Here is a 25,942-nt window from a genome sequence, read left to right as displayed (position 1 = left end):
CCATGTCGCGTTAGTCGCAAAGTGACTGGTGTGAGTGTTTTTATCATTATTGTATCATTTTTGTTGATGTCCAAGACGGCAATAAAGAAAAAAAAAAGTGGCTTTTTCAGTAGCGTGTCGGGCTCGCAAACGAAAGGTCGTGGGCTCGAATGCAGCCTAGACCTCTTCACACTTTTTCTTTAAAGGAAATTGACGTCACGACCCTATCGACCAATCAGGATTTTCCCGTTACGAGCACGAGACACAGGCCGAGAACCGCTCTTAGGCACTGCTCTTAGGGCGACTACAGCGCCACCTCTCGCACGTTCTACGAAATGGTGTCACGCCGGAAACCGAGCTTCGGTGACAGGTCAAGAACGAAGTGGAAGCTAGGCCTACCTCTTTCCACTTTAGCGGAGTGAACGCTCGAGAGGAGGCGACCTCCTCTCCACCGTTAGCTCCGTTAAAGTGGAAAGGGGTGGGCGGAGCTTACACTTCGTTCTTGACCTGTCACCGACTATAGTAACGTTGTCTGAAGTGCTCATACCACCGAATTGCGAAGGTTGGACACCCGATTTTTATCTTAAAGGCCTAGTGCCAATGTTGTTCCTATCGCTTTTTTTTTTTTGCAGGCAGTCTTTTATGACACTGGTTTTGCGCCGTCCTACAAAAAAAAAAAAATGTCTTTTACACTTTGTTTTACATTAAATCCGATTGAACGTTGGCTGATGCTTTCTGCAGGTATGGACGTCGAATTATCTGCGGAGAAGCGACCAGCGGCTTCCTCGAGCGTCAAGCGGCTGGGACGGTTGGGGCCCCTGGTCTCCGTGCTCCAGGTCTTGCGGCAGGGGTCTGGAGACGCAGAGTAGACTGTGCCTCGGCAGGCCGCCCAGGTGAGAGTAGAGACAACGTCTCTTCGGATCTCTTCTAGCCTCGATAACTGGTAATCACTAGCGGCCACGGCTGCCGCAGTTTGCAGCATGACGTTCCGCGCCTAATGATCATGACTTTATACGTGGTTTGCATTGACGCCACGTCCGCTGCCATTGCGGGGCTATTGGTGCCAATAGCTTTTTTTTTTTTTTTAATGCGTGCGGTTTGCACCGCGCCGTATTTGTACTTATCCGCAAGAAGAAGTATAGGAATGACCACCAGCATGGCCCGATGACGTCAAGCTACGTTACTGTCACAGATGAGCCGACACCACCTAGACAAGCAGAAGGCCTCCGCACCGTTATCGCAGTCAGATCGATCGAGGCCTGTGATTGGTCACGAGTGCTGTGTCACCGTTCGGCTGGAGCTCGTGTCAAATCAGCGCGTCTAAGGTGGGGCTGGGGCCCAAAAGCCGAGTTAGCGTGATCTGACTTGACGTTTTATGGAGGGAGAGGAGGGCATGCGGAGGCTTTGGTTATTCTAGGTGGTGTTGGTTGAACTCGCATCTGCTGAACGCGTGCTGGCCAGCCTATATAAAATGCTCTACTAACAATTTTACCTTTTTTTCATACCGTCAATATTGTTATTCTTAGTAGACATAAGTAGCACCTCCCTCTAAGCATTCGCCATAAGACCAAAAAAAAAAAAAAAAAAACTCGACCATGGCGCCCATTGATGGAAAAACCAACCGCCAAATTTGGCGAAATTGGGCACTTGTCAGGTGCTTCCCTCGCTTGCTGAATTGGCAACCACGCGCCAGTGCTTGGTGTTTCGGCAGCAAATGGTAAGCCATACCATTATTTGGCCACATCAGAGACACCAACATGCAGACGAAAACACGCACAAAGCACAAGGATGCAACACGAACGCGTTTTAAGGGGGGACACTACCTAGAAAAAACAATTTCTTCCAAAAAAAGTTAAATTTGAAAAATGTCATATTTACGTCCACCAAGATCAAGAAAGTATTCTCAGAAAGTTTCACTAGTTTACACTGCATGGTTAATGCTTCATAAATTATTTTCGGTCCACCGATGCTAAAAAAAAGGTAGAGGTCGGAGCACTTTGAACGCATTTTTCTCCATTCCATTTTTGGCATAAATTTCACTTTAGGAAAACTATCGTTTTGTTATTATGTAACTTGGATTCATTTTTATGAGTTTTTCTGGGGTAAAATTTTAAGGGGAAGATAGCTATGAGCTGGTATTTTTCAAATTTTTGTCATTTTTTTATGCTTAAGAACTAAAATTTGGAACAAAGAATGGAAATCTAAAAAACTGCATTTGTGTTTATCTGGCTTTTTTTGTCATAAAAGATGATATAATATAGAAATATAGCTCCATAGCTATCTGTTCTGAACTGTCCTAAAGCAATATAACACATGAAAACGACACATTTATAAGTAATTTCAGAACGATAGTTTTCCTACGCAGACACGCCCACTTCCATCTTTGAACATTTACAATTATTTTTGTACTTCACCCAGGTTAACAAAATTTGGCACAAATGTTCTCAACATCAACAAAAACAAGCTCTGTAAATGTCATTTAAATCAGACAAGCGGTTCAAACATTCTCCTTTTTGGGTAGTGTCCCCCCTTGATAAAACCCCTAAAAAACATTATTATTATTATATTTTTTGTCGAAAAAAATAATTTTAGGCGAAAAGGAACTATAAAATACGCGATTTAGTCGGCAGTCACCTCCTTTCCATTTGTCTTCTCTTTCGGCATTTCGGGCGTGTGGAGGAGAGGTGGATCGGCTTCGCCTTCACGTTGAGGTGGAAAGGGCCAATGACCATCTCTTTGAGGTCGAAAAAGCGAATGACCATTCCGTGACGTCATGGGCTTTGCGCGCAGAATTTAAAAGAAATCTCTCGCCATCCATATTGCTCTAAATTTTTTTTTTTTCGCGTTACATTTATTTTTGGACACGCGTGTCCCAACCAAACTGTTTAAACAAACATTTTTTCTTTTCTTTTTAGGGGTTCTTTGCATTTGCGTTTGTTGCGCTCGCAAGCAACCGAAATAGCCGTAACGACCAAATCACCGCAACAACCCTGACCCCTTGCATCGCTTGCCATGTTGTGTACGGCGAACACTTGTCCCGGTGACTTTGTCGTTACGGTCGTTTCGGCTGCATGTAAACTTAATCAACACAGATGTGTGAACCAGCTTCTAAAAGGACGCTAATTCTGCACATGTGTGTAAAACAAAAACTTACATTCGAAGTGTATTTTGAGTAACGGTAAAAAGTAACGGCCTTCCTTTTTAGTTACTTTTTCATAGCAGAAAACAATCAAAGAAAAAGTAGAAACTACCCCCCCCCCCTCCCAAGTTTGTTGCGTGTAATTAAAGTGAAGTATGCGTATTAGTTTGTTTTAACCAGCAGTCTTGAAATTGTTGGAAAATATCCCCTCGCTTAATGGTGAACACATCCCTGCCGCAGATGAACAAGCGTGGCTCGTGATAAACTAAGTGTTGGCGCATGGCGAACGTGAAACTCAAAATGTGGGAACACATCACATGGAAAGTGCAAGGAAGGGGTATTGTACTCGCTTGATGCTTTCTAATCTTCAACAAACTGTAAAATAAAACGACAAAAATAACTACGTTCCTTGTTATTCCAGAAAGAGCAACAAAACTAGCCTTTGCTTAAAAAGAAACAACTAAGGCGTCACTGTTAAAGGGGCGGTGCAACGATATTCAATTGGAATGTTTTTCACTTTACACGATCTTACTGGCACTAGTGGGACTCAAGGATACTCGCACGTAACGCCACTGACCAAGAAACTCCTTTGTTGCGCTGTAATTTCGAGGACAAAACCGAGCGTTTTCATTCAATCTCTCCTTCGCAAAACCTGATGACGTAGCTGGGCGGTAGCAGTACCGCCCAGTGACGATATTTGAATGCGGCTCATAGATTGGACCCGAGCATTGCGTGGGCACTCGATTTGGGCTCGTGATAATCCATAGCTCGAGAAGTATTCGGGTAGTGTCCCGTGTCCAATGGCTGCAATGACGACAACAGTCGAACCATAACAATGTCTGGAACGCAGCGCGTGTCCTGGGGTGCTATATTGCGCTTTTTGCACTCCCAGGAGACTTGGAAGAGGGGAGTGACGTCAACGACACAGCAAACGCAGATTGGATGTTGATTTCGTTTTCTTCTGTCAACGCCCGATCTGCATTTGCTGTGTCGTTGACGTCACTTCCTTCTCCCTAGCCTCTTGGGAGTCCAAAAAGCGCAACATAGCACCCCTGTGCCTTGCCAACCCCAGCGCATGGCTATGATCAACATTGGCGGCATATAATCGGCTCCAGATCACGTGGCCGCTTATTCTGCCTGCGAGTTGAAGGGGTGAACTCTGTCGTTTTTCTTTATTTTTTTCTGCGACTTCTATTGCGTGTGGTGAAAAACGAACGGGTATTTCACAGATCATTAACGTCAGGGATCCGTTCTAAGCGGTATTTGCGCAAAATGCAAAAATCGTTGCATCGCCCCTTTAAGAGTTGCCAAATATAGGCAATAAGGTTGCGCGTTACTTGTAGCGAGTTACTTTCCAAGACTGGTGCCACCTGCTTTTCCTGCCTCAGCACGCGTGGCTATGACGAACATTCACGCGACCTGTTGTTCTGACCAATATGTTGACGGTGCAAACGCTGCTCGCTCTTCTTTATTTACTTTTAGTACTCAACCGCCTCCGCGTCGAGAGAAAAACGTGTGTTCCGGTATTAATTCATTTTTCATCATACCTTTGAAAGATTGTTAAAGTTCAAAAATGCCACTCCCCCAAGTTTTCGATACGTGGTCCGGAGGACGCGATTTGAGGACGAGGCTAACTGACAACAATGATCTCAAAGGGCAACCTAAGTGTCGTTATTTTGAAGCGTAATAAGTATAGAGCCTGCGTTCAGCGCCTCGAAGAGCACTCAGTTCCGCGTTCCCCTCGAAGGCCCCGACGACGTCGTCGTCGCCGCCGCCTGTCAAAGCCAAACCGTCAATCAAACCCGGGGTCGAGTGCAGTGTAGAGGTGGTCGCAGTGCACGCACAAAAACGCAAAAAAAAAAGGCAGAAGGGCGCGCACGGGAAGGCGACCGTCCCCTCGGCCATCTCTCTTCATCAGGCAAGTCGACGACCTCCCGACGGCAGTTGACCTCGATTCGAGCGCGGACCCAATTAGCCCGCTGCAGACGGGAGATGACGGGCCGCTGCGGACACAGGGAGCCTCGCCGACCAATCCGACGCTGAGAACGCGTCACGGGAATCCTGCACAGCCGCCGTTTCAGGCAGTTGTTCAGGATTCTCCAAAAATAAAGTGCCCCTGGCCAATCCGTGTTTAGCCCCTTCGCACAAACGTCTAGCGGAATGGGTCTTTCATATTCCTTGAAACTGTACCTAGATTTTATTTTTGCTTTTCAGAAATACGCAGGCATTATACAAAAATAAATAAAGTTCGCAAGCAAGAGAACAACTTCAACTCGTCGGGGCAAAACGCATAACCTATCGTCTGCTTTGTTTCTCGGCTCTTCTGTCGCCTTACCATTTGCCGAGTTGCAAGTTCACATTGGCCGTGTTCCAAAATTTACCCCATCTTACTCAAGGGTAGGGGTTTTGTACCTTGGCGTTCCAAAACCTACCCGCATCAAGCGTTTTTCAATCTGTGCTTACACGTGACACTTTAGCGCCCCGGTGCGACGCGCGGTGAACGCGGTCACGTGACTTGCTCTCGGCCACCGGATTGGCTGGGACGGCTCGATGGCCGTTCGCTGCAGTCCATCTGAGGCGCCCGCGCACTATGCATCCTCCGCCGGCGAAACGCGTGCCAGCCGAGGAAGAAGCTTCTTTCTGGAGACAATTCATTAGCCGTGCAATTAGGCGTCGTGCCCTTTTTGGCGCGAGGCCTAATTGCGTCAGTCGCTTCGACGTCTTTACGTGTTTGTTTGTGTGTATGCGCGCGTTTGTTTTTGTGTGTGTGTTGTCTTCGCGGTGTGTGGCACTACGTTCTCCGGACCACTGTCGGACGCTTGACCATTGCAGGAGGGTCGGAGGTCTGACGAGACGCTGTCGAGGTCCCTCCAAGAGATATCGTCTCTGCGCTCTTCAGGCGAGTATTCAGAATTTCGTGTTGCTGTTTTGTCTTGTTTCTTTTAAACGGCATGTACTTAATATTTTTCATCGCGATATTAAAGACGATACCATAAATTTGATTAACAATAGGGTCTTTAATACACAGACTTTTCAGAAAGAATTTCCTTTCTCAGTGTGTACAACGCGACAGCTGCCGAACATTTTTCTCTCAAAACGTTCGACAACTGTAACAATACAAAAATGCAACACAATTGATACAATTCAAAGAACGCGTCGTCGAGGATGACGTCGTCTAGGACGTCATACTCGACGTTATCCTTAAGATCGCCCTGGAGGTCGTTCTAGACGTCGTCCTCGACGTCGCTTTCAAGGTCGTCCTAGAGGTCGTCCTTGAGATCGCGCTAGAGGACCTCCTAGACGTCGTCTTTTATGCTGTTCTTTAGGACGTCGTCTAAGACGTCGTGCTTGAGGTTGTCCTAGACGAATGCTATCGCAATTCATAGGCAACCAACAGTAGTGGCTTCTGCAGCAATATCTTATCCGCTTGCTCGCTCGTTTGCTCGCTTCAACGCGGCGCGCTCCTGCCTGATTGAAACGGCGATAGGCGCCGCTCCGACAGCCGTGATGTCCACAGTCTTTGCTCATCGCTCTGGACAGCCGCCGAGCGGCCGAGCTCTCGCGTCCTGTGCGGCACGGGCAGTTCACACGCGACCCTCAAGCGCGACTCGGCGAAGCATTAACACCCCCCCCCCCCCCCTTTTCTCATTTCTTGTGCCACCCACATGAAGTTTAACGGAAATTTATGCAGCATAATATACCTACCTACCGCCCAATTTTTTTTTTCCTTTTTTTTTTGGCTTTGTGTTGTTGGCATTGGGTACAACCAAGAGTGACACGCTAACGCACCTTTCAATTAACCAATGCAGTGTCTACCTTGACACCCTAACATTCGAGGGCTGCACACCACGCATAACTCGCCATAATCATCTGTATGGTGCGTAGAAAGGAGAATTGAGCCCTTCATTAAGCGTCAGCAGAACACTGTACGAAACATCAAGTCGCCAATGCTGACAGAAATGCCACGCAATTTTCATTTACCTGGCTACACGTTGTAGCATAAGGGATCGGACCACAATACTATGCCTTTATTATCCCTATGTTTTATTTTCACACACTCAATTAAGCTAAAAGTCTATGCGGACCTCACTTTCAAAGTCAGAAAGTATGTTTATCTCGGTTTTGGCTAGTTGGATATGCCTACACAATATGCATATCCAAGTTCCAACTAGGCTCTAGCCCTTGATTAATATTTTAGGCCTTTTGCTCGCCACAATGCTTTCGTAGGAACTATTTTTTTCTTTTTGTTCTGGAGGATATGGCGATGCTTAGGCTGTACCTAGACTCACCAAGAGCCAGATGCGGTTCCCTGTCGTTCACTGGTGCAGGACTTCAGAAAAACTTCTAATACAAGAACAAACACTGCAATAAAATTTAAACAAACAACAAAAAAAAAAAAAAAAAAAACACAAGAGCCGAAGGTACTGTGCGCCCCTGTATTTTAGAGCCACTATTTTCTGCATTAGGTCAGGAAACATGCCTGACCTATCGTCTGCTTTATTTTTCTGCATTTCTGCTGCTATTTTTGGCGTTCTTTCTTTCGGGAAGCCCGGCGCTTGCTCTCAACGTGCAATAACGTAGGCAAGCGGCTATGTGCGAAAAGGCCTGAGCAAAGCCGAAGTGATCAATTTGGTGTAGGGCACCTACCAGAGACCATGCGTGGGGCCCAGATCACAAACCAGTTTTGTGGTTGCGTTTGGTTAGGGACTTGTGAAAAATCAGCGAGGACACACGTTCCAGCCAGACGCTGCCCGCATTACTTGCGTGATGGTCTACCGTTTCAGGAGCGCGAAACCGTAAACGGTTAGGTTAAGTTAGGTTAGATTAGGTTAGGTTCGTACGGGATTTTATGTTAAGGTCACGCGGGACTTCTCACGTCATGGCACGCTTTGAGTCAGACCAGTGGAACATCTTTGCACTTGCGCGGCTCTTTATTCTTCTATGGACGTTGCCCTGCTGCAGCCCTGTGACGGAGAAGCCAGCGACGTCCGGCAAGCACAGTGCTCGAGTTTCGACAACGTGCCATATGGGGGACAACGCTACGTCTGGAAGGCTATACTACCAGGTGTCCACCACCCTTCCACTCTGCTCACGCATACTGTAAAACAAATTATTCTCGCGTGCGAGTTCTGGGCGCTTGCCATAAGTGTTGTGGTGAGACCTGATTTGCACGCAGAGCCGGAGGATTGCCAGCTCCAGTGCCGTCCCGAGGGCCGCGGGTTCAAGGCCACCCTCGCCAAGGTGGTCAGGGACGCCACCCCTTGCTCCGCTGGGCTAGACGAAGGCGTCTGCATCGGCGGAACTTGCAAGGTGCGTGAAGCACAACCCCTGGCGGAGACGTTTCCCCGGGCGGAACGGATGTCCCGTGAACGTCCACAGAACAACTAGGGAACCCTCACACGGGTCGTATTTCATACCAAAGACACGTAGTTTTTCTCCTGACACGTCTCGCGCACGTTCGAAGCTGGTGTTCTTCGTACCATGTCTAAAGACCGTCGTACAAGGAAAAAAAAATGCCTTTGATGGTGTCTCCAAACTGTCTTCTGTATGATGTATTGGCAGTGAGAACCCTGCTGTAGGACATTCCGAAGATGCCCGCACAACCGCGTGTGCAGCAAGGTTTCACCAAGATCGCGGGGTGTCGAGTTTAAAACGTTTTATATGGATCTTGCCCCTTTCGTGTTGGTCGCACCGTAACAAGGTCATGGGAGAGAGTGTCACCAACTTTGGCGTTGGCCTCATAGCGCAAGCGACTAATGGCCATTGCTCTCTCTGTCTCTCGCTCTCCCGCGTTGTTGATCTGCGTATTAATGCTATCGTACCTTCACTGACTTAACCTTTAAGCCGGACGACTTCTCCAAAGAGACCGCTCAATGGCTTTCCCTCTTCCAGGGCGTTTCGAAGCAATCGAATGAAAATAAATGAAGGACAACGAGCCTAAAATTTTTGTTGGCGATCGAGGACGAGGAGTTTGATTCCAACGTAATGGTCTAGCTTACAACTACGGCCCAGCACCCGCTTGTTTGTCGTTTTTGAAAGCAAGGGTGACGCCTTCCTTTAGAAGAGAAGCGCATCCGCTCTTTGAAATTTTATATCTAAATGCATGTTTCTGCACCCGCGTGTCCTCACGCGCTAGTTGTCTCGTATCCCACGATGGAATAGTAGCAATATAGAGCTAGTAAAATTCGAACTCAGTGGACCATGTCCCTAATTCATAAAGAGACACACCAAAAGAAGAAGAAAAAAAATCGTTTAAACCATTACCTAAAATCAGAATCTAAAAAAGACTGCCGTTGTGGAGTAGAAGTCGAATCAAGTGATCCTTCTCATCCCTTGCAGTACTACCTCAGCATGTCGAGCGGACATATGAGGCCTCTTTTTACGACTGCTGACGGGAAAGATCATTCAATCTGCAAAAAGAAGCGACCAAGCCGCGCTCTTTTTGTGTAATGTTTTCGTGCCTTATAAACGTTTGTACAAAGAATCTGAAAGGATCGAGGACGCTTTTGGGGCTATTAACATGCATCAAGAGCTTTTTTTTAATGTAAATTTTAGAGCGAGTTTCTCAAAATGTGAACCATAGTATTATATGCCATGACAGTTTTGATCTAAAGAAATTATGAAAGCGCGTCAGCATACTTCTTGGTGCACAGTTCTGGTTTCCAGAACTCACACACCCAACCCTCCCGTGCCTCAGGGCAGATATATCATCTATATTCGTTGCCACACCAAAAAACGTTCGTAATTCATACGCTGCGTGAAGTATTTTTTTTTTTATAGGATTTGATGGTTGGGAAAAGAAACGATATTTTTGGGCCTTTGGGACGTCTTGAAAAAAAATAACATATAGCCAGTGTTGTAGGCGTTACCGAAAAACAAATAAAGTAACGAAATACGTCACTCGTTACTTGCAAATAAAAGGAACGCGTTACCGACCTACGTTACCTCAAAATAAAAGGAACGCGTTACCGCTACCGATAAAAAGTAACGTACGTTACTTTTGCGTCACATTTTTTTTTAAATTATGAATTAACGCGTTTTACTGTTTTGACGGTACAGGTACACATAAGCGTCATGTTTCCAGAAACATCATGTTCATGGAGAAACTGAACATAATTACTTCATATTTTCTACGGCTTTACCTAAATACTCAAGAGAGAGAAAAAAAAAGCAAAGTAAAACGGAAAAGACTAAAACAATTGACATGGCTTGGCGCCTAAAAACACGAAACCAAATTAAGAGTAATTTTTTTAAGTCTTCGGAAGAAGTAACCAGTAACGAAACTGCATTACCCGTTACTCGAAATAAGTAACGTAAGTACGTTACCCGTTACTGCTTTAAAAAAAAAGTGACGGGTACGTTACTACGTTACCGAAAAAGTAACGTGTTACCGGTAACGCCGTTGTTTACAACGCGTTACCGCCCACGCTGTACATAGCTAATCTAAGAATGCACCGACATATATCTCAATCCGTTACACGATTAGTATGGTGACTAAAAGAGTGAGGACAGCATGACCATGCTTGTCTTTCGAACGTCAGCACGCGCTCCGTGCCTTCCTCCGTGCTTTGGCAGCACGTCTTCTTCGGCGTCTCGCACACCATTAGCAGGTTTGTGGAAGGTATAGAAGCCTGCGCTGGAGGCGGGGACAACAACTCAAGCCCCTTCCTACCGTTCTCCCTTTGGCAGGGACTATAAATCTCGTCGGTACATAGAGTCCACTTCAGTCCCCTCTAGTCGGGATACTTTGCAAAGCGAGGTTTTCTCTCGTTTATTTCTAAGAAAACATATCTGCTCTAGGGAGATTGGTGGCCGAGTGTGTGAACAAACCTACTGCAGCTCGGAGCACGTGGAGCGAAAGCCCGCGGTGCAGAACCCAGGGATCTTGGGTTCAAGCCCCACCCTAATGTCCCTTTCATTCTTGATGGTAGGTAGGAACCTTTATTTCACTTTTTTTTGCATTAAGAAATGCTGCGGTAAAAGGGTTTAGGGTACAGGAGCAGGGGACAGGGGGCTTCCATTCTTCTCTGTTGGACCGGTTGGTGCGACGGCGTGGGAGGATAGATGTGCGGTAGGTTCAGGCCTGGTGTTTCGCCTGGGCTCAGTGGTGGAGAGCTGAATGAGCATTGTATACCGCGGCTCGCGGTCGTGTGTCACCACTGCGTGGTGCACGTTGAAGACTCCAGGCTTGCGGTGGTACAGTATGCTGGCAATATTTCTCGTATGCAGCGGAGACGGCAGGGGCTCATTCTCGCTGTCTAAACATACACACGATGGAGTTTTGAACCCCCACGCTTTGAGTTCCCTACCCGGACAACGCAGGGCCCATGTGCAGCGCGACGCCCTATACGCTATTTGGGGTTCTTGCGAGCTCCATATACTCTAAAACTCGCCCACTTTTCAAACGTGCGCGCCATCTAGTTGTTGCTGTGCCAATTATCTGAGTCAACTCGGTCCAGCTCGTGTACCGAGAACGAGTGTCCCGTGTCGGCGTTCGGCGAGGGCTCGCATTCAACGTCACCTTCGTGCCCAATGGATGGATGAATGTTAACGACTATACCCTTTGTAACGGGCGGTAGCTTGCGCCACCGAGCGTAAGTGTAAAAAAACGAAAACATATGATTCCTCCGGCCCTTCTAAGCCAGTTTTCTCCCCTATCACCAGGCAGAAACGGCGGACCAGTGTTGCTTGATGGATTTTTGAAAAAGGACCGCGACATTTGACGCGCTCTTCTTGCAGATACTGGGATGCGATCGGCTGGTGGGTTCTCGGCAGCGGGCTGACCGTTGCGGCGTCTGCGGAGGGAACAACTCCGGCTGCCGTACTTTCTCGGGGATCCTCACCCACCGGGAGCTTTCCGAGGACTACCAGGTGCTCGTCAAGATCCCTGCCGGTGCCACGGGGATCGTGGTGTCCGCCCTGGGAAACAGACTCGGTGCGTACTCTGCGAGGTCTTCGGCCAACGGTATACAATCCGATTGAGCTGATCGAACAGCGTCAAACGTCATGGCGCGCTCGTAGTTTTTGTCCTTTTGTTATCCCCACCTAAACGAATTACAGTAGGCTCGCGATACTTCAAACTCGGATATTTCGTACTTCCGCTTAATTCAAACAGATATGAAAATGGTGGTTGTCCCGCTATGTTTTAATGTATTTATAAGCCGCTTAATTCGAACGGCGTTTTCGCTTAATTCATACTTTTTTTTTTGTTTTCGCGGCCCCGTTGAGTGCGCTTCTTTCCGAGCACCGGTGCACCGCAGAGAAGCAATACCCGCGGAGCTTGTTTTTGCGAGTGTTGCTTCTCCGCAGTGCACAGATGTTTGGAAAGAAGCGCACTCAACGGGGCTTAAGCAGGCACACATTAGCGGAAAACGGCATTCACATTATTGAACAAAAAGTAAAGGCGCAAACGAGCTGGCGAACGAGCAAAAACCCCGAGACTGCGGGTAAACGACACAACACTAAGAGACGTTTTAGTGTTGTGTCGTTTACCCGCAGTCTCGGGGTTTTTGTAACCATTCACATTATGTGCTTCAGGACTAGCAATGATGACCAAGACGACATCGAGGATGAGGAACAGCTCACTGGCATCATGCTTTCTGGCCTTGAAGCACATAATGTGAACGCCGAGCTGGCGGAATATGCTAGTCTTGACGATGATCTGTGTGTTTGTCGTGATGACTCATTAGAGGACATAAGGAAGTAATGTCAGCACAGTGCAGCAGTGAGAGTGAAGATGATGATGAAGAAAGGGATGACCCACTACCAACTGTCACAGCCATAGCTTTGAGCACATCGCTCAGCTCCGGAAGTTTCTGTCTGCAAAGGAAGAGCCCCGTAAAGAGCTACTTGCGTTGGCTGGTATTGAAAATTTTGTTTTGAGATCTCATGTACTGACTAAACAGTCCACAATCGACAACTTTTTGCCGGATGAATAAACTTAACGTCACAGTTCTTTCACCAATGTGTTATGCCTATACTTGCTTATAATTAGGCCTATGTAGAGGAAACTGGCAAAAATCTGCTTTGTATGCGTAGCTATCCATGTAACAAATCATAATGTTGTCTGGTATCATATTTAGATGAATTTCTGATAATTCTAACTTCTGGTAATTCAAACTAAAATTTGTGACTTCCTGGAGTTTGAATTAATGAGAGTCTACTGTACGCACAGTCACTGCCCCATGATCCTGTTGTTGGTGTTGTTGTTGTTTTTCTGCGCGTGATTGGTCTATAGACCAACTCGAGTTGGTCAACTCTTTGAAGTCACGCCACTACCGTGGCGCTGTCGTCGGCATGCGCGGATGCTTTGCCTGACGTGAATCTGGTTTTTGCGCATGCGCAGTGTACACACGTGGTGTGGGCAAACGCGAGCTTGTTTGTAAACGGTGTGCTGGTCTATAGACGATGCCCTCTTTGGTGCGGATCGATTGACTTAACTACATTGTTGCGTCGGCTGCGGTTCGACTTGATGTGAAACGGAGTATAGCCTATTTCTCAATTTTCGCTAAAACAACAACACACACAAAAAAAAGAAAACATAAAAATCAGGCGAGCTAGAATTTGAATCCACCTTTTTAAGCGGAAAGACGCAACAAAGGAAACCGAACAAAAATGTATGGACGCATGTCACGGCTGCAACTGAGCTGAGCAGCAACTGAGCGGTTAAAACTGCGTCAACATCGTGGTTTGCATTGTTCTCCTGCTCGTTGTTTTTAGACCGCCTGATTGACTGAATCTTCTCTTTCTGTTGACCATGATACAGTGCATAGTTGTGCATCCCTGTCCTATTGAGGCCGCCTGGGGGGAGCGGCCACCAAACGGATCTACGCCAAATACACCTGTGGTGTAGGTGGCGTAGAAACCTATGAACTGAATTCGACGTTCGTGTTTAATTAGCGTAAGGTCAATCTGCCTTTGTGGCGCGCGACGACACTGGTTTAATTACGCTGTGTGTTTGGAAATTTAGCCAGTGTGCTACGATTGCTATACCTGGGGTTTTTAACGCGTGCATGACGCCGGTACGATGCTCATCCATGTCGAAACGGGCAGGGGTGGGGGATTGGACCCAGGATACCTGGGTACTGCAACGCTAGCTTTCGCTCCTCGTGCTCCGAGCTGGCGTTATGCCCACCGATTCATATGGTGCGATTTTACTTGAGATTTCGCACTTTCGGCGTAGCTCGTGCGGCAAAAAGTACGTGAGGGAGGCTGCGATGCTCAACGCCGCAGCTGGAAAATCGCAACAAAAAAAGTTCGCACCTTGTGAGTCGATGAGCCCAATTTGCATGGTGCGATTTTACTTGCAATTTCGCAGCTGCGATAAAAGCGTGCTGGAAGCTACGATGCTCCCCGCCGCACTTGCAAAATCGCACCGTGTGAATCGGGCCTTAACTCATATAGTGTGTTTCTAGACGCAACTTCGGGCGTAAAAAAAAAAAACAATAAATTTTGTACAAATAAATCTATGAACGAAGTGCGATGAAACCTTTCACAAACATCTCTTTAGGTCGTACATTAACCATACTAAAACTTCAACGGTGTAAGTTTTATGACAAAAGTGTGAGACTAAAAACTCCCGCTTTTGTTCTATGCGCAGTAAGTAACTTCGGCAGAAACCGTCGGCTGACGCTGCTGTTCTCAAATGGCATACAACGCAGGCTCGGTTCTGCAGCTGGATCTGCTTTCGGGTGTTCATCTCAATAAAGCTTTCAAGTTCTTGCCTTATGTTGTGCCATCTGTGATTGTAGCAGCCGTGACGGTTTTTACCGTTTTCCTCCCTGATGTGAGAATAATTACTAGAAAACACGAAAAACACGGATGGGCATAGTTCATGTTTTCTATTTGTCCTGGCACCTTTAATGTTTATTTTTGTTTTAACATTTTAGCGTTGGGGATTATGAACAAACTGGCCCAAACAAAAGTTTTTATTCAGAAGATTTTGATAATTTTTTTATTGTTTGTTTAATGCTGATTAAATTTTGGTACAATCAATGCACCACTGAATTTTCGAAAGGGTTTTATTGCACTCAGTTTATTGGTGTACTGATAGGAATTTGCGCACGCCCTAACAGCGCTGGGAAACACTCGGGAGATCATGGGACGTCTCGGCACGACTGTCGGTAGCCGATCATCCAACGGTTTCACTGCAAGCCACTTCAGCTTATTTCAAGATATAGAGTAACGGTTCAGTTAAGCTAAAATTGTTTCCCGAGACTATAAAAAAAAAAAAGAGAAAAGATTCTTCGAATGCAGCGGGAAGTTTCTTTGTTGCGATATACAGTTAGGTCGTACATTTTTGAACGTACATCTATGAGAAAAATCGATAGATGATTTTCTGTGTTTTGTTTCTATTTTCAAATATTGCTTTGTTTGTGTGACTTGCTTCAAATGGACGCTATAAACGGTGGTTATCGGTGAGAAAAACCTGACAAAAAATCTAACAGTTAAGTATAATATTTTTCTTAAAAGCGGAAAGTCTATACCGCCTATCAGTAATTGAGCACAATGCCTTTCAGCCGTATACGATGGCAATTGGGATAGTGGAGCACGCCTGACACTGGTAAAACTCCCATCGATATTTAAATCGAGAGCAGTCAAAATTTTACTCGTACCATTGTTGTACCTGGGGCAAAACTCGAATGACCGAGTTGTCCAGTGCTTCTGGTCGGCGACGAAAACCTTGAAAACTTGTGGCCGTCTCGCAGCACTCCGTGCAGTCGACGACGGTCGGTTCATCGTGAACGGGAACTGGACCTGGGATCCGGCAGGAGTGTACCCCGGGGCTGGCACCCGATTCCTGTACCGACGAGAGGATTCTACGGGGGCCCACAGCCTCGAAGCACGGGGACCTCTTCACGGCGACGTCCTCGTCATGGTCTGTCGTCACCTCCTGCATCCTCCGCTTAAAACATCGTACCCTTTCGTATCTTCTTTGAAACGATGTGTTCGTGAAATCGTTTCCTTCACACTTCCTGCACCGACCTTTTAGAGACAAACTCTGCTGTTTGTTAATGCACATTCCAGTGGAATTTATTGAAAGCTTTTGATTCCGATTTTTGAAATGTCATCTTTTTTTTTTTCTTCTTCTTTGAGTTAATCGTGGATATTATAAAAATATTCGCCCCTTTGCTGCATTAGCGTGGCAAACGCCGAATGTGACGTATTAGAGTGTAGAACTTGTGTACCCATGGGGAGACTGGAAGGCCAGGAGGGGCCTTGTGTCGTGCAAAGCAAGCAGGTGTAAATGCTCTGTGGATGTTTTACTTGCGGGTGCACCTTCTTTTGAGGTTGAAGTATAAATGCGACTTTCTCAGAACCTGTCGGAGTGGGAGACGCAGTAGACGGTGCGTGCGGAAAACAGAACAGTTGGAACGAAGCATCGAAGAGCAGAGCCTCGGCACCAGCTTACGGCAAAAGGGAACCAGACACTCGGAACCACCTAAACCTTCACATTAACTGAAGAGCGTGTTGGAATCATTGACTGAAGTGCGTGTTGGTAACATTCTTTCCTTGCCAGTCACTTTAACCTGTTGCCGCAAAGGACTCTGCTTTTTTGTCGCTCTCCCTCTCTCTCTCTGGGGAAGCCATAGTCACACTACTAATGTATCATACAAAGGACACTCTGAAGACGCTGTCTGAGGCACGTTTCTTTCTTGTGCCCCGCCCGACTCCGTCGGATGGATGGATGGATCGATGAACACCTATTGTATTCTTCATAACGGGCAGTAGCTTACGCCACCTAGCCGGTCACACTACTAATACATCATACAAAAGGCAGTCTGCAGACGCTGTCTGAGGCACGTTTCTCCCTTGTATTCTGGTCATGTCACATTGGCGGTCACACAAATAATCTCTGCAGACCGAAGCACAGATGACCCCCATGCGTGGCCGTTCCTTTGCGCAGCTGGCCTTCCGGAGCCCCAACCCCGGCGTGAACTATACGTACAGTCTGCGCCAGGCCGGGGACTGGCCGGCTTCGGACGGCCCGGCCGCGGTGCCGGGACGCTTCCTCAGGCGGAGCAGGGACGCTCCCCGGTGGGTGCCCAAGGCGTCCTGCAGCAGGAGCTGCGGTGGAGGCAAGCGCTCCCGGTCACTTGTGTGTTCAGCGTTCTATCCCGCCTGCGCTTCAAAAGTGGTCCCGAAAGTGGCAACAAATGACGTCACTAAAGCCGGGCCTATCACGCTGTCGGACGTCACGATCCTGGCGGTTGGAGCTAGAAGTCTGGGCAAAAAGGGAGGAGCGAACGGGAGTGCCGCGGTCGTCGCTTGCGTCCTAGCTCCTGTATAGCTTTCGTGAACAGACAATCTGGAGAGGGACCTGCAGCGGAACAGGTAGTCTGGATCGCGGCCGGCGACGACACTTTTATAACGTCATTCTGGAAATGGAGAGACCACTTCTTAGGACGCGGTGAACGCGCCAGTCGGAGACGCGGCACCGTACCATTGCGGAGCCGCAGTCTGAAGGGCGTACATGACGTGCGCCGTCTGCAAATACTCTTTTTTAAGCGAAGGCGCAATCGAATGCACGGCCACACGATTCTGGTTCCCGCTCCACTGCCGAGTCTTGCCGGGAGAAACAAAAGTTACCAGGGTGCCCGCAGTAGCCCGGTGGCGCTGCGGCCATGGTTAAACATGGTTAAACACTAGAGAGCCTCAAGTAAGAGTGTGCTCAACTAAAACCACGGAGAGCGTTTTCAGTTTAATGGCGGTGTTAGAGATGGAGGATTGTACACTTTTTCGCGTTTAAAAAATACTTATCCTATCACAACAAAAATGGTGTCTAAAGAAAAGAAGTTACGTTGAAAAACCACCCGTAGCCCTATAGACCCACAGCAAAATTTTTGCAATGTAATGGCGCCCATAAACACGTACATACGCCGGGCGAGCAGTTGAACACGCTCTTACTTGAGCCTTACACCGCACGAACTATCTCGGGGTTGGCCAGTACGTTCCGCTTTGACAACCTTTGCCAACCATTTTCACTTTCCTTACGTTTACTAAAGTGTAGGTGCTGCCTACCGATACGGATAGAATGCTGGGAGGCGGTTTTTGTGCTCCCGATGTGCCGTAGTTTGTGTGGAAGTGAACTTAGGTGGACTTTGACACTTGGGAAAAGAGGATGTGTACTGGGTCGGCCATCCCGTTTAATCCTCTCCTCTCAATGTCCTGGGCTCCTTATATTATCCGTGAACCGGGAGGGTCATGCTGTTCTCTGAAGTGGTCGTACCCCTGCTCCTCTCTAAGCTTAGGAAGGGTTATTTCAACGAGGGCTGTTCCAAAGCGCCAGGCAGGCGATCGCTTACTTTACTTTTATGCAGTCCTGAGATGCACTACTTTGTCAACTGGACAATCGGAACCATAAGACACTCCTCTCCATGGTCAACCAGGTCCCGTAATGCAACGCGCTAAGTGTTGCGAACAAGGATTGTTCGATATTGTCTATTTCATCGAAGGGCTTTATTTTATCAAGGTGTAGCTATAGGGAGTATTCACTGGCGGCCTATATCCCTGCGCGCTGCTGCTGAGCGCGTGCTGACGGCGAGCTTCCACAGTCCTTTTGGAGCGTGCATTTAACACCGTCAAGGTTGCCTGTCTTAGCGGGCTATTAATGTGAGCTCGTTCTGAGCACGCGCTTTAAACATCGCCCTCAAATATGGCGTCCAGTGAATACCTCCTACAGGAGCTATATGAGCCTCGCGCCACTTGTAGCAAGTGGCGCGAGGCCAGATCAGAGCAAAAGTATTGCCGCAGTCTCATATATACTGACATAGCCTGGCAGATCGCCACAAGAAGCGACCACCGAAATGGAAAAGGGGGAGCGGCAGACAACGGAGGAGAGAAGAGACACGTGACTGGCGCCCTACGCCGAAACACACTTCTCCCTAGCGAACAAGTGTGTCTCGGGTCCTCGCCGCTGCAAAAGCTATGCGCTGACGTCCAGGTTCCCCGAAAAAATGGCTCATTGAGGCTCTGTGCTACTAGATCCTCGCGCTCCAAACCTGTGACCGGGCACTCTATGGCTCCGTCGTCGAATTGCCAGGCTTTGTGAGTACAGAGGAGGTTATGGTATTGCTCATATCCGCTGGGCTTAACCCCAATGCGACAAATTCAGAAGCTGGATCGCAGCGAAGTTGCAGTGATCAAGCGGCCGTGGTTATATGAGTCAGGGACAGCAGAAGAGGCTTGGGCACGTGAAATTAAAAAAAACTAAAAACTAACTAAAACATCGTGCATTCTGTGGGCGCATGCCTACACATGTCGAGTCCCTCGCTGCTTAGTGGAAGCTTACGATGAGCTTCCACGACGCTTCTCCAACGTGCATTTCACACCATCATCAAAACTGCAGTTGTTCCCAGAAAATAAGGGGGGGCTCGCTGTGAGCCTGCGCTGTGAACGGCGCGCTCAAACGTGGCACCCGGTGTAGAAGAGTGCAAGTAGGGCATCTGCCCGCCACCATTTCTCTGCTTGTGCGTGCAAGTACGGTGTATTGAACTGTTAAATATAACGCGGGAGCGGTGGCCGGAGAGACTGCATGCGTCATCTGCCGGCCCGCCCGTGACAAAATTCTGTATGAGGGGGAGGGGGGAGAGGAGGCCCCAGCAAAATGGAGGATTTCGGGGGAGGGAGGGCCGGGCCCCATGCCCCCCCCCCCCCCCCCCCCCCCCGGTTAGCTAGGTGCCTGATGAGGAAGATACATAGAAAGGGGGACGGACAACAAGGACTTCCAACAACACTCATCTTCTGAATTCACCAACTTAGGCAAACCATCCCCCTGCCGTAAATTTGGCTAAAGGACTCCCTCGTAGGAAATTTGTACGAAGCAAGCGCTCTATTAGAAACGCGAGGGGGAAAAAATGAGAGACGTTTACACCACCCTGTAAGGCCGAATTAGAGCGCAGCTTTTGAGGAGGAGGAGGCAGGGGTACTGAGGGGAGGATATACCCCTCCTCCCTCCTCCTTACCACCTCATCCTCCCTGCTACTCCTCCTCCCCTCCTCCTAACTCCCCCTCCTCCCCCTCCCCTCCCACTTCTCTTCCTCCCCTTCCCCTCGTCCTCCTCCTCCCGGCGTGTTGCATCATTCAATTCAATTCAATTCGTTTTATTTACTCCCATAATACAAAATGGGCAATGGAGGCAGGAGAAAAAGCTGACGAAGCCCCTGCCCCCTACAGGGGGCAGGGGCTTCGACATTTCGTGGGAAATGTCCCATAATGCACCGCGCGGCAACCTCGTGACGTCACTCCTGACGTCACGTGTGACGTCGCGAGTCACGTGAGTACCGCATAAGTGGATCTTGTTTAGTAAGTGCGTGAGGCACGCGCCCAGCATGCAATACAACGGCAGATGACGTGACTGCGGTGTGGTGCCTGACGCGAGGGTGACGTTGGCTGCAGGATTCCGCAAGCTGTCCCCGAGCTGTGTGCGGGACGGCGTCACGGTACCCGAGGACGAGTGTGCGGGCTTGAACAAGCCCAGGGACTCCACCGCGGAGCCCTGCAACACGCAGCCGTGTCCAGGCGGGTGAGCGCTTTGCCACGTCCGATTGCTTTCGATTTCGAGTATAGAATAAAGTGGACGCATGCCGAGGCAACGACCCATTCAAATTACGGGTAGTGCAGTCGCGCTACTTGGCTCATACTTGTTCGTCTGGACAGCTGAAACTTGACGAGACTGAAGAATTGGACCGAGGCGCCGCACTTTATATACCCTGCATCTTTCGTCAAAGTTCAACGGTCCACATTACCGACCGTATCAAAGGCCATGCTTGGTGCATCTTCGTACTGTTTCGGTACTTTGCTCAACTCCATAACGTACTGTTTCGGTACTTTGCTCAACTCCATAACACTGTCTGCAGGCCGCTATATTTTTTCGGTCGCTGCGATTCGGGGATGTAAATAGAAATTGTTGTTATCGTTATTGCCGATCATCAATTACAAGCCACTCCAGTCAGGTATCTAGGATTGCTGAGTTTTTTAAAAGTTACACATTTCTTCATCGTAAATACAATAGCGTCGTACGCGAAATTATAGTTCGATTGCTTACAAGCACGGAACATCAATTGCATCTAGAAAAAACAGCATTTCTCGCTCAATTCATTAAAATATGCAAACTTCCTTGCTGTGGTAACCGCAGAGGGCTGCCAATTCACACAGTGACATTTAATTGCGTTTTACTACGGTGCGGAAATACAACTGTGTGTCAAAGCTCGTTTACACATAACCGTTTGAATTACGTTTTGTTACGTTAGAAGCAGGTTGCGCCTGCTTACGTCGAAAATCACCGGGATGTCCACGAGGTGTATGAAGCGTTGGAACCAATTCAAAGAGTAGCTTTTCTCTCGACATACGAAACGAGTTCAAAACGTACTGTCAAATAACATGATCAAGCGCTCCTCTGCAAATGGGCCTTTGCCATGAAATCCCTGCGTCTGTCAGGATACTTCTCGAATTGTTAGCTACGCTTCGTATACGAAGCGTAGATGTCTCGGTAACTCGCGGTCGAATCTCGACGCAAGTCCGCAACTTTGAATGGCCCCGAACACCCTTTTTTTTTTTTTTTTTTTTAATGCGAAAACATTACCTGTATCATGGAGCGAGCTGACGTCATCGGTTTGAAGCTCGAAAACGGCTCCTGGTTTCCGGCGCCTTCGGTTCCATTGGCTGGTGCGCGTCGACGGGGCTCCCATTGGCCGCTGCGCCATGGCCTCCGAGAACCCGAAGCGCGCGCGCGCGAGTACGCAGCAGACGACAAAGGGAGCGGACAAGCAGACGACAAAAGGAGCGGACGAGCGGCTTGCATGCTTTCGAATTCACAATTGACAAAAAATGCTTAGGTGTACCTCGAGCTTTTTAACCTGTTTTAACGCAGTATGTGTTATATATGTGGCCCCTAACCATATCCGGTTATGCGCCAGCCAAGCGCTGACGCTGTGCTCGTCTCCTCACTGATTGGAAAAGCAGTGGCAGCCGAACCCCTTCCTCCAGTGCCTCCGAGTTACTCCCGGCGGTGGTCAAACGTCACGAGCGGGAGAGGAGGCCCAGTAAACTGGAAGATTTCAGGAAAGCGGGCCCTATGACCCCCCCCCCCCCCCCCCTCCTCCTTCTCCCCCGCTCTGGTCCGTGGAACGAGCGCGGTTCGGGCTTCCACAGGAAGAGAGAGAAATTTAAAAAAACGAGTGACAGAAAAACAGATTTAATAAAGGAGACCAATTTGCTACAATACTTAAGAAACAAGCGAGCTGGTGGTGATTCACGGTAATAAAAAGCCGAGTCTGAGGAACACAGAAGGGGACGAACACAACACAATGTCTTAGACGTTGTGTTGTGGTCGTCTCCTTCCGTGTTCCTGAGTCTCGGCTTTTTATTACCACCGATTGCCGCAACAGGTTGAGGTAGTTCCGAGTGTTTGGTTCTCTTTTTCCACGAGCTGGTGCCAGGGCTCTGCTTGGCGATGCCGCGTGCCAATAGACCAATCTCACCGGCCAGTTTGACTACGCCACCGCTGCCGCAATGCATCAAGGAATTTTTAGTCTTTCAACCCGTGCGGCAACCTCGCTGGAGCTCTGCGCGTGTAGAGCACAAGACGACATGAGCCGTCTCGTGCACTACCACCTTCCTCCTGTGAACTAAAGTTATGGCGGCGTCACGCATGCGCCGAACGCTTGGTGAGATCGGTCTATTGTTCTATTTTTCCGCGCGCTCCGTCTACTGCGTCTCCCGCTCCAACAGGCTCTGAGAAAGTCGCATTTACACTTGAACCGCAGAAGATGGCACCCACAAGTAAGACATCCACAGAGCGCTCACACGTGCTTACTTCGTACAACACATGGCCGCGCCATCAGGTCTTCACATGTGTACACACTTTCTTCACACTAATGCGCCGCATTCTGCGCTACCATTGCCTTTGCCACGCTAATACTTCAAAGGGAAGATACTTGTTTTTTGTTTTTTTTATCTATATCGTTATTTTTTTTTTCTCGCTCTTAGCGGCGTGTACGGTGCCCACTGGAAGGCGACCAGCGATTGGACGCCCTGTTCGGTCACGTGTGGCGAGGGCTTTGAACGTCGTGACGTCACCTGCGTCGACGCCAAGGGCGGAGCCCTGCGCGAATCTGCGTGCGGCACCGCCGGAAGACCTCCCGCCTTCCGCAACTGCGACCGGGGGCCCTGTGGCGACCAGTGGAACACCGGGCCGTGGGGAAAGGTACGGGTCACGTGGGGAGAAAGAGGGGAGGGGGGGTTCTTTTAACACTGCGAACTATAGGAAAGGAGCGGGCATAACTCTAGCCCTTACGAGGGCGCCCCTTGCGGCAAACAGATCGTTTTCCAAGGCCAGGATTCTCGGACATTTGCTTTAGTTCTCCGGGGTGCCCCTAGATGGCGCGATGAGCAGAGTAAGTGGCGGAGAGTGGAAATGGCGGGCCGCTCCCCAGCTGCTCCGCTCTCCCTTTCGGGTGCCGTGGTCAACTCGGTGGCTCGTTACAACAGTGGCGTATCGTTACGCTGGTCGTCTGCTTGAGCACATTGCTACATCCATTTTACCCTCTTCGAGAGGAAGAGGCTCTGAAGCAATAAAACGCACACGTTCTTTCGCTTGTGCTTTTATTTATAATTTTTGTGATGAAGACCCTTCCTGCTTGCTAAAGATGTGTGTCTCGTCAATGTGTATTGAACCTAAAATATTAAATAGGTAAGAAATATTACTAAAACGGGATAATAATTTTCTTTGCTCCTAAAGTGAGAGCTCTCCGGCATAGAGGAAAGGCACAAAGTGTGAGATCTTCCGCGGTTCCATGCCCTTTCCCCGTTCCTCTTTCTTATTGGAACTATGTAGGCGCTGTTTTGTAACGTAAAATTTAAGGCTGTCGTAATTGCAGCAGAGTGCACAACTGACTGCGATTACGGCGTCTCTGGAGATACAGTTTATGTTTGTTTTCACGTTGGTCAACAGTCACCACATCCCAGTGACGTACCTGGAAAAGAGATTTCTGAGCCCCTTTCCTTCCGTTTGACTACACCCCCCCCCCCCCCCCCCCCCAAGAAAAAATGCCTGGCTACGCTACTGCCAAACACTACATAATATTTTAGTTGCGGTTTCCACTACAGTGTGTTTTCACCCACAGTCGAAACTCTATTTTTTGACTCAGCATCTGCATGCTTGAAAAGAATTTTTCGACTTTTATATGCGATTTTTTCCCCCACAAAGAAAATTTTCATGACCCGGCAACACTGCAACCCATCACGAAATATAAGCAGTAATATCGCATTCACAGTGGCGGTTGAGGCGCTTTTGCGAAGCGGATGCGAACGCCGTTCGAAAAGCGGCGTCGTTCACATACACCGAGCCGCTTTTGGCGGTTGCTCGGTAGTTATCCATTTCTTCGAGAGTTTACCAGACTTCCATCGGGCAACCTTGTTTTAGAATCCAAAATCCAGTTTAGTTTTCGATCCAAATCCAAAATATTTTCTCGGAAAGCCCCGCACACGCCGCACACGGCAGAGCTCGCATAGCAGCATTCTTTTTGCGCGCATCCGGACCTCGAAGATACCCGAACAACTATTTTATTTTTCGATGTGGACTCTTCTTTTGTGAATAGGCTGACCTCAATCTCTAAATTAAAAAGCCAGCTTTGTCCTCCCGCTTCCCGCGTCGCCCGCTTGCCATCTTCGGAGTGGTGTGCGTCTGTGTGCTTCGTGGCGAGTCATTACTCAGAACCTTCTAATTATTTAGCGAGTTGGTTGCAGTTTGGAGCGGATATGTCTTCGTCGGTCTGATGCTGTTGCACCCGTGTGTTTGTGTTTGTGCTTCATGGCGTGTGGATTGTGTTTTGAGGCGGAGATATCCTCGTCGGAGTGAGGTATCATGGGTTGGATATGGTGTTTGTTTGACATAAAGCTCAAATAAAACGTTTACGGATTACCTTCTCATCATCTGGTACATACTTTTTTTATTTCTTAAGTTGACGGACTGATTGAGACGTGAGTGAGACGCTAGAGTAGTAGACCCCACCAACGTAACCAAATTGGGTGCTACGTGATTATGCATTTGACATCTGCTTCACCCTTCGTATTGACAGCTTTCCGAGTTTTGCGCGAGCAACGAGGCGGTCATAGAAACCTGTCACTTCGGGCGATCGGAGCCGTATCTTCAGTTTGCGGGGAAATTCAAAACGCGGCGACAGGTGTTTTCTCTTTCTCTTTTTTTTTTTTTTTTTTTGGGGGGGGGGGGGATTGAAGTTTTGGGCTATCTGATCCGAGCAAAGCCCTTTTGAAGGACCGACCGTGTATTATTTTTACTTATTATCGCTGCGAACTCGTTACCTGCGTGAAAATTACATTGCATCGTTGATTTTGTTGCTTCATTGGGAGCTTCCCAAAAGGCGGAAGCCATGTTGCCTCAAAGGCGAACACGCCAGTCGAACGTCACATGAGCGCCGAGCTGCGATTGGCTAGTCATCTCGCTGCTGGCAAAGGCGGCTGAGAAAGTCGGTCCCGAAGCGGTTGGCCAAAAGTGGCTCAACCGCGCCGCTCCAGCCGCCTTTGCGGTCGAAAACGGGCCCGTCCGCTTTGCGGTTGGTGAACCGCTGCCAGTGTAAATGCGCCATAAGCGATCGATTTCTGCTGATTCAAACTTGATTCAAATGTAATTAAAAAAAGCTCATGACGGTGCATAACAATGTCTTGGGGTTATGGTGACTCTGGAGATCGGGATACAGGAACTTTTATTTACCTTCCCACATAGGCGTTCACGGGCTAAAATCTCTAAATATTAGCAACGTCGGTGCAATAAGCCTATCCTACATAAAGAACAAAAACATTGCT

The 25,942-nt window shown here is 48.4% G+C and overlaps 1 protein-coding gene across 1 annotated transcript in view; it reads left to right on the top strand.

The window, feature by feature from the left end:
- Positions 1 to 25,942, top strand: part of LOC115330989 (ADAMTS-like protein 4) — a 102,005-nt gene that overhangs the window by 19,084 nt on the left and 56,979 nt on the right. The window contains exons 3-11 of the mRNA XM_040223152.3: positions 721 to 872; positions 5,951 to 6,017; positions 8,081 to 8,183; positions 8,295 to 8,428; positions 11,858 to 12,053; positions 15,826 to 15,995; positions 17,025 to 17,196; positions 20,516 to 20,642; positions 23,108 to 23,324. Of these exons, the coding sequence (XP_040079086.2) occupies positions 721 to 872; positions 5,951 to 6,017; positions 8,081 to 8,183; positions 8,295 to 8,428; positions 11,858 to 12,053; positions 15,826 to 15,995; positions 17,025 to 17,196; positions 20,516 to 20,642; positions 23,108 to 23,324 (1,338 nt within the window). The remainder of the gene's footprint in view (positions 1 to 720; positions 873 to 5,950; positions 6,018 to 8,080; positions 8,184 to 8,294; positions 8,429 to 11,857; positions 12,054 to 15,825; positions 15,996 to 17,024; positions 17,197 to 20,515; positions 20,643 to 23,107; positions 23,325 to 25,942) is intronic.

This window comes from Ixodes scapularis, unplaced genomic scaffold (genome assembly GCF_016920785.2).
Source record: "Ixodes scapularis isolate PalLabHiFi unplaced genomic scaffold, ASM1692078v2 PGA_scaffold11__112_contigs__length_91849675, whole genome shotgun sequence".
Taxonomy (NCBI): domain Eukaryota; kingdom Metazoa; phylum Arthropoda; class Arachnida; order Ixodida; family Ixodidae; genus Ixodes; species Ixodes scapularis.
This window is presented reverse-complemented; position numbering and strand designations above follow the sequence as displayed.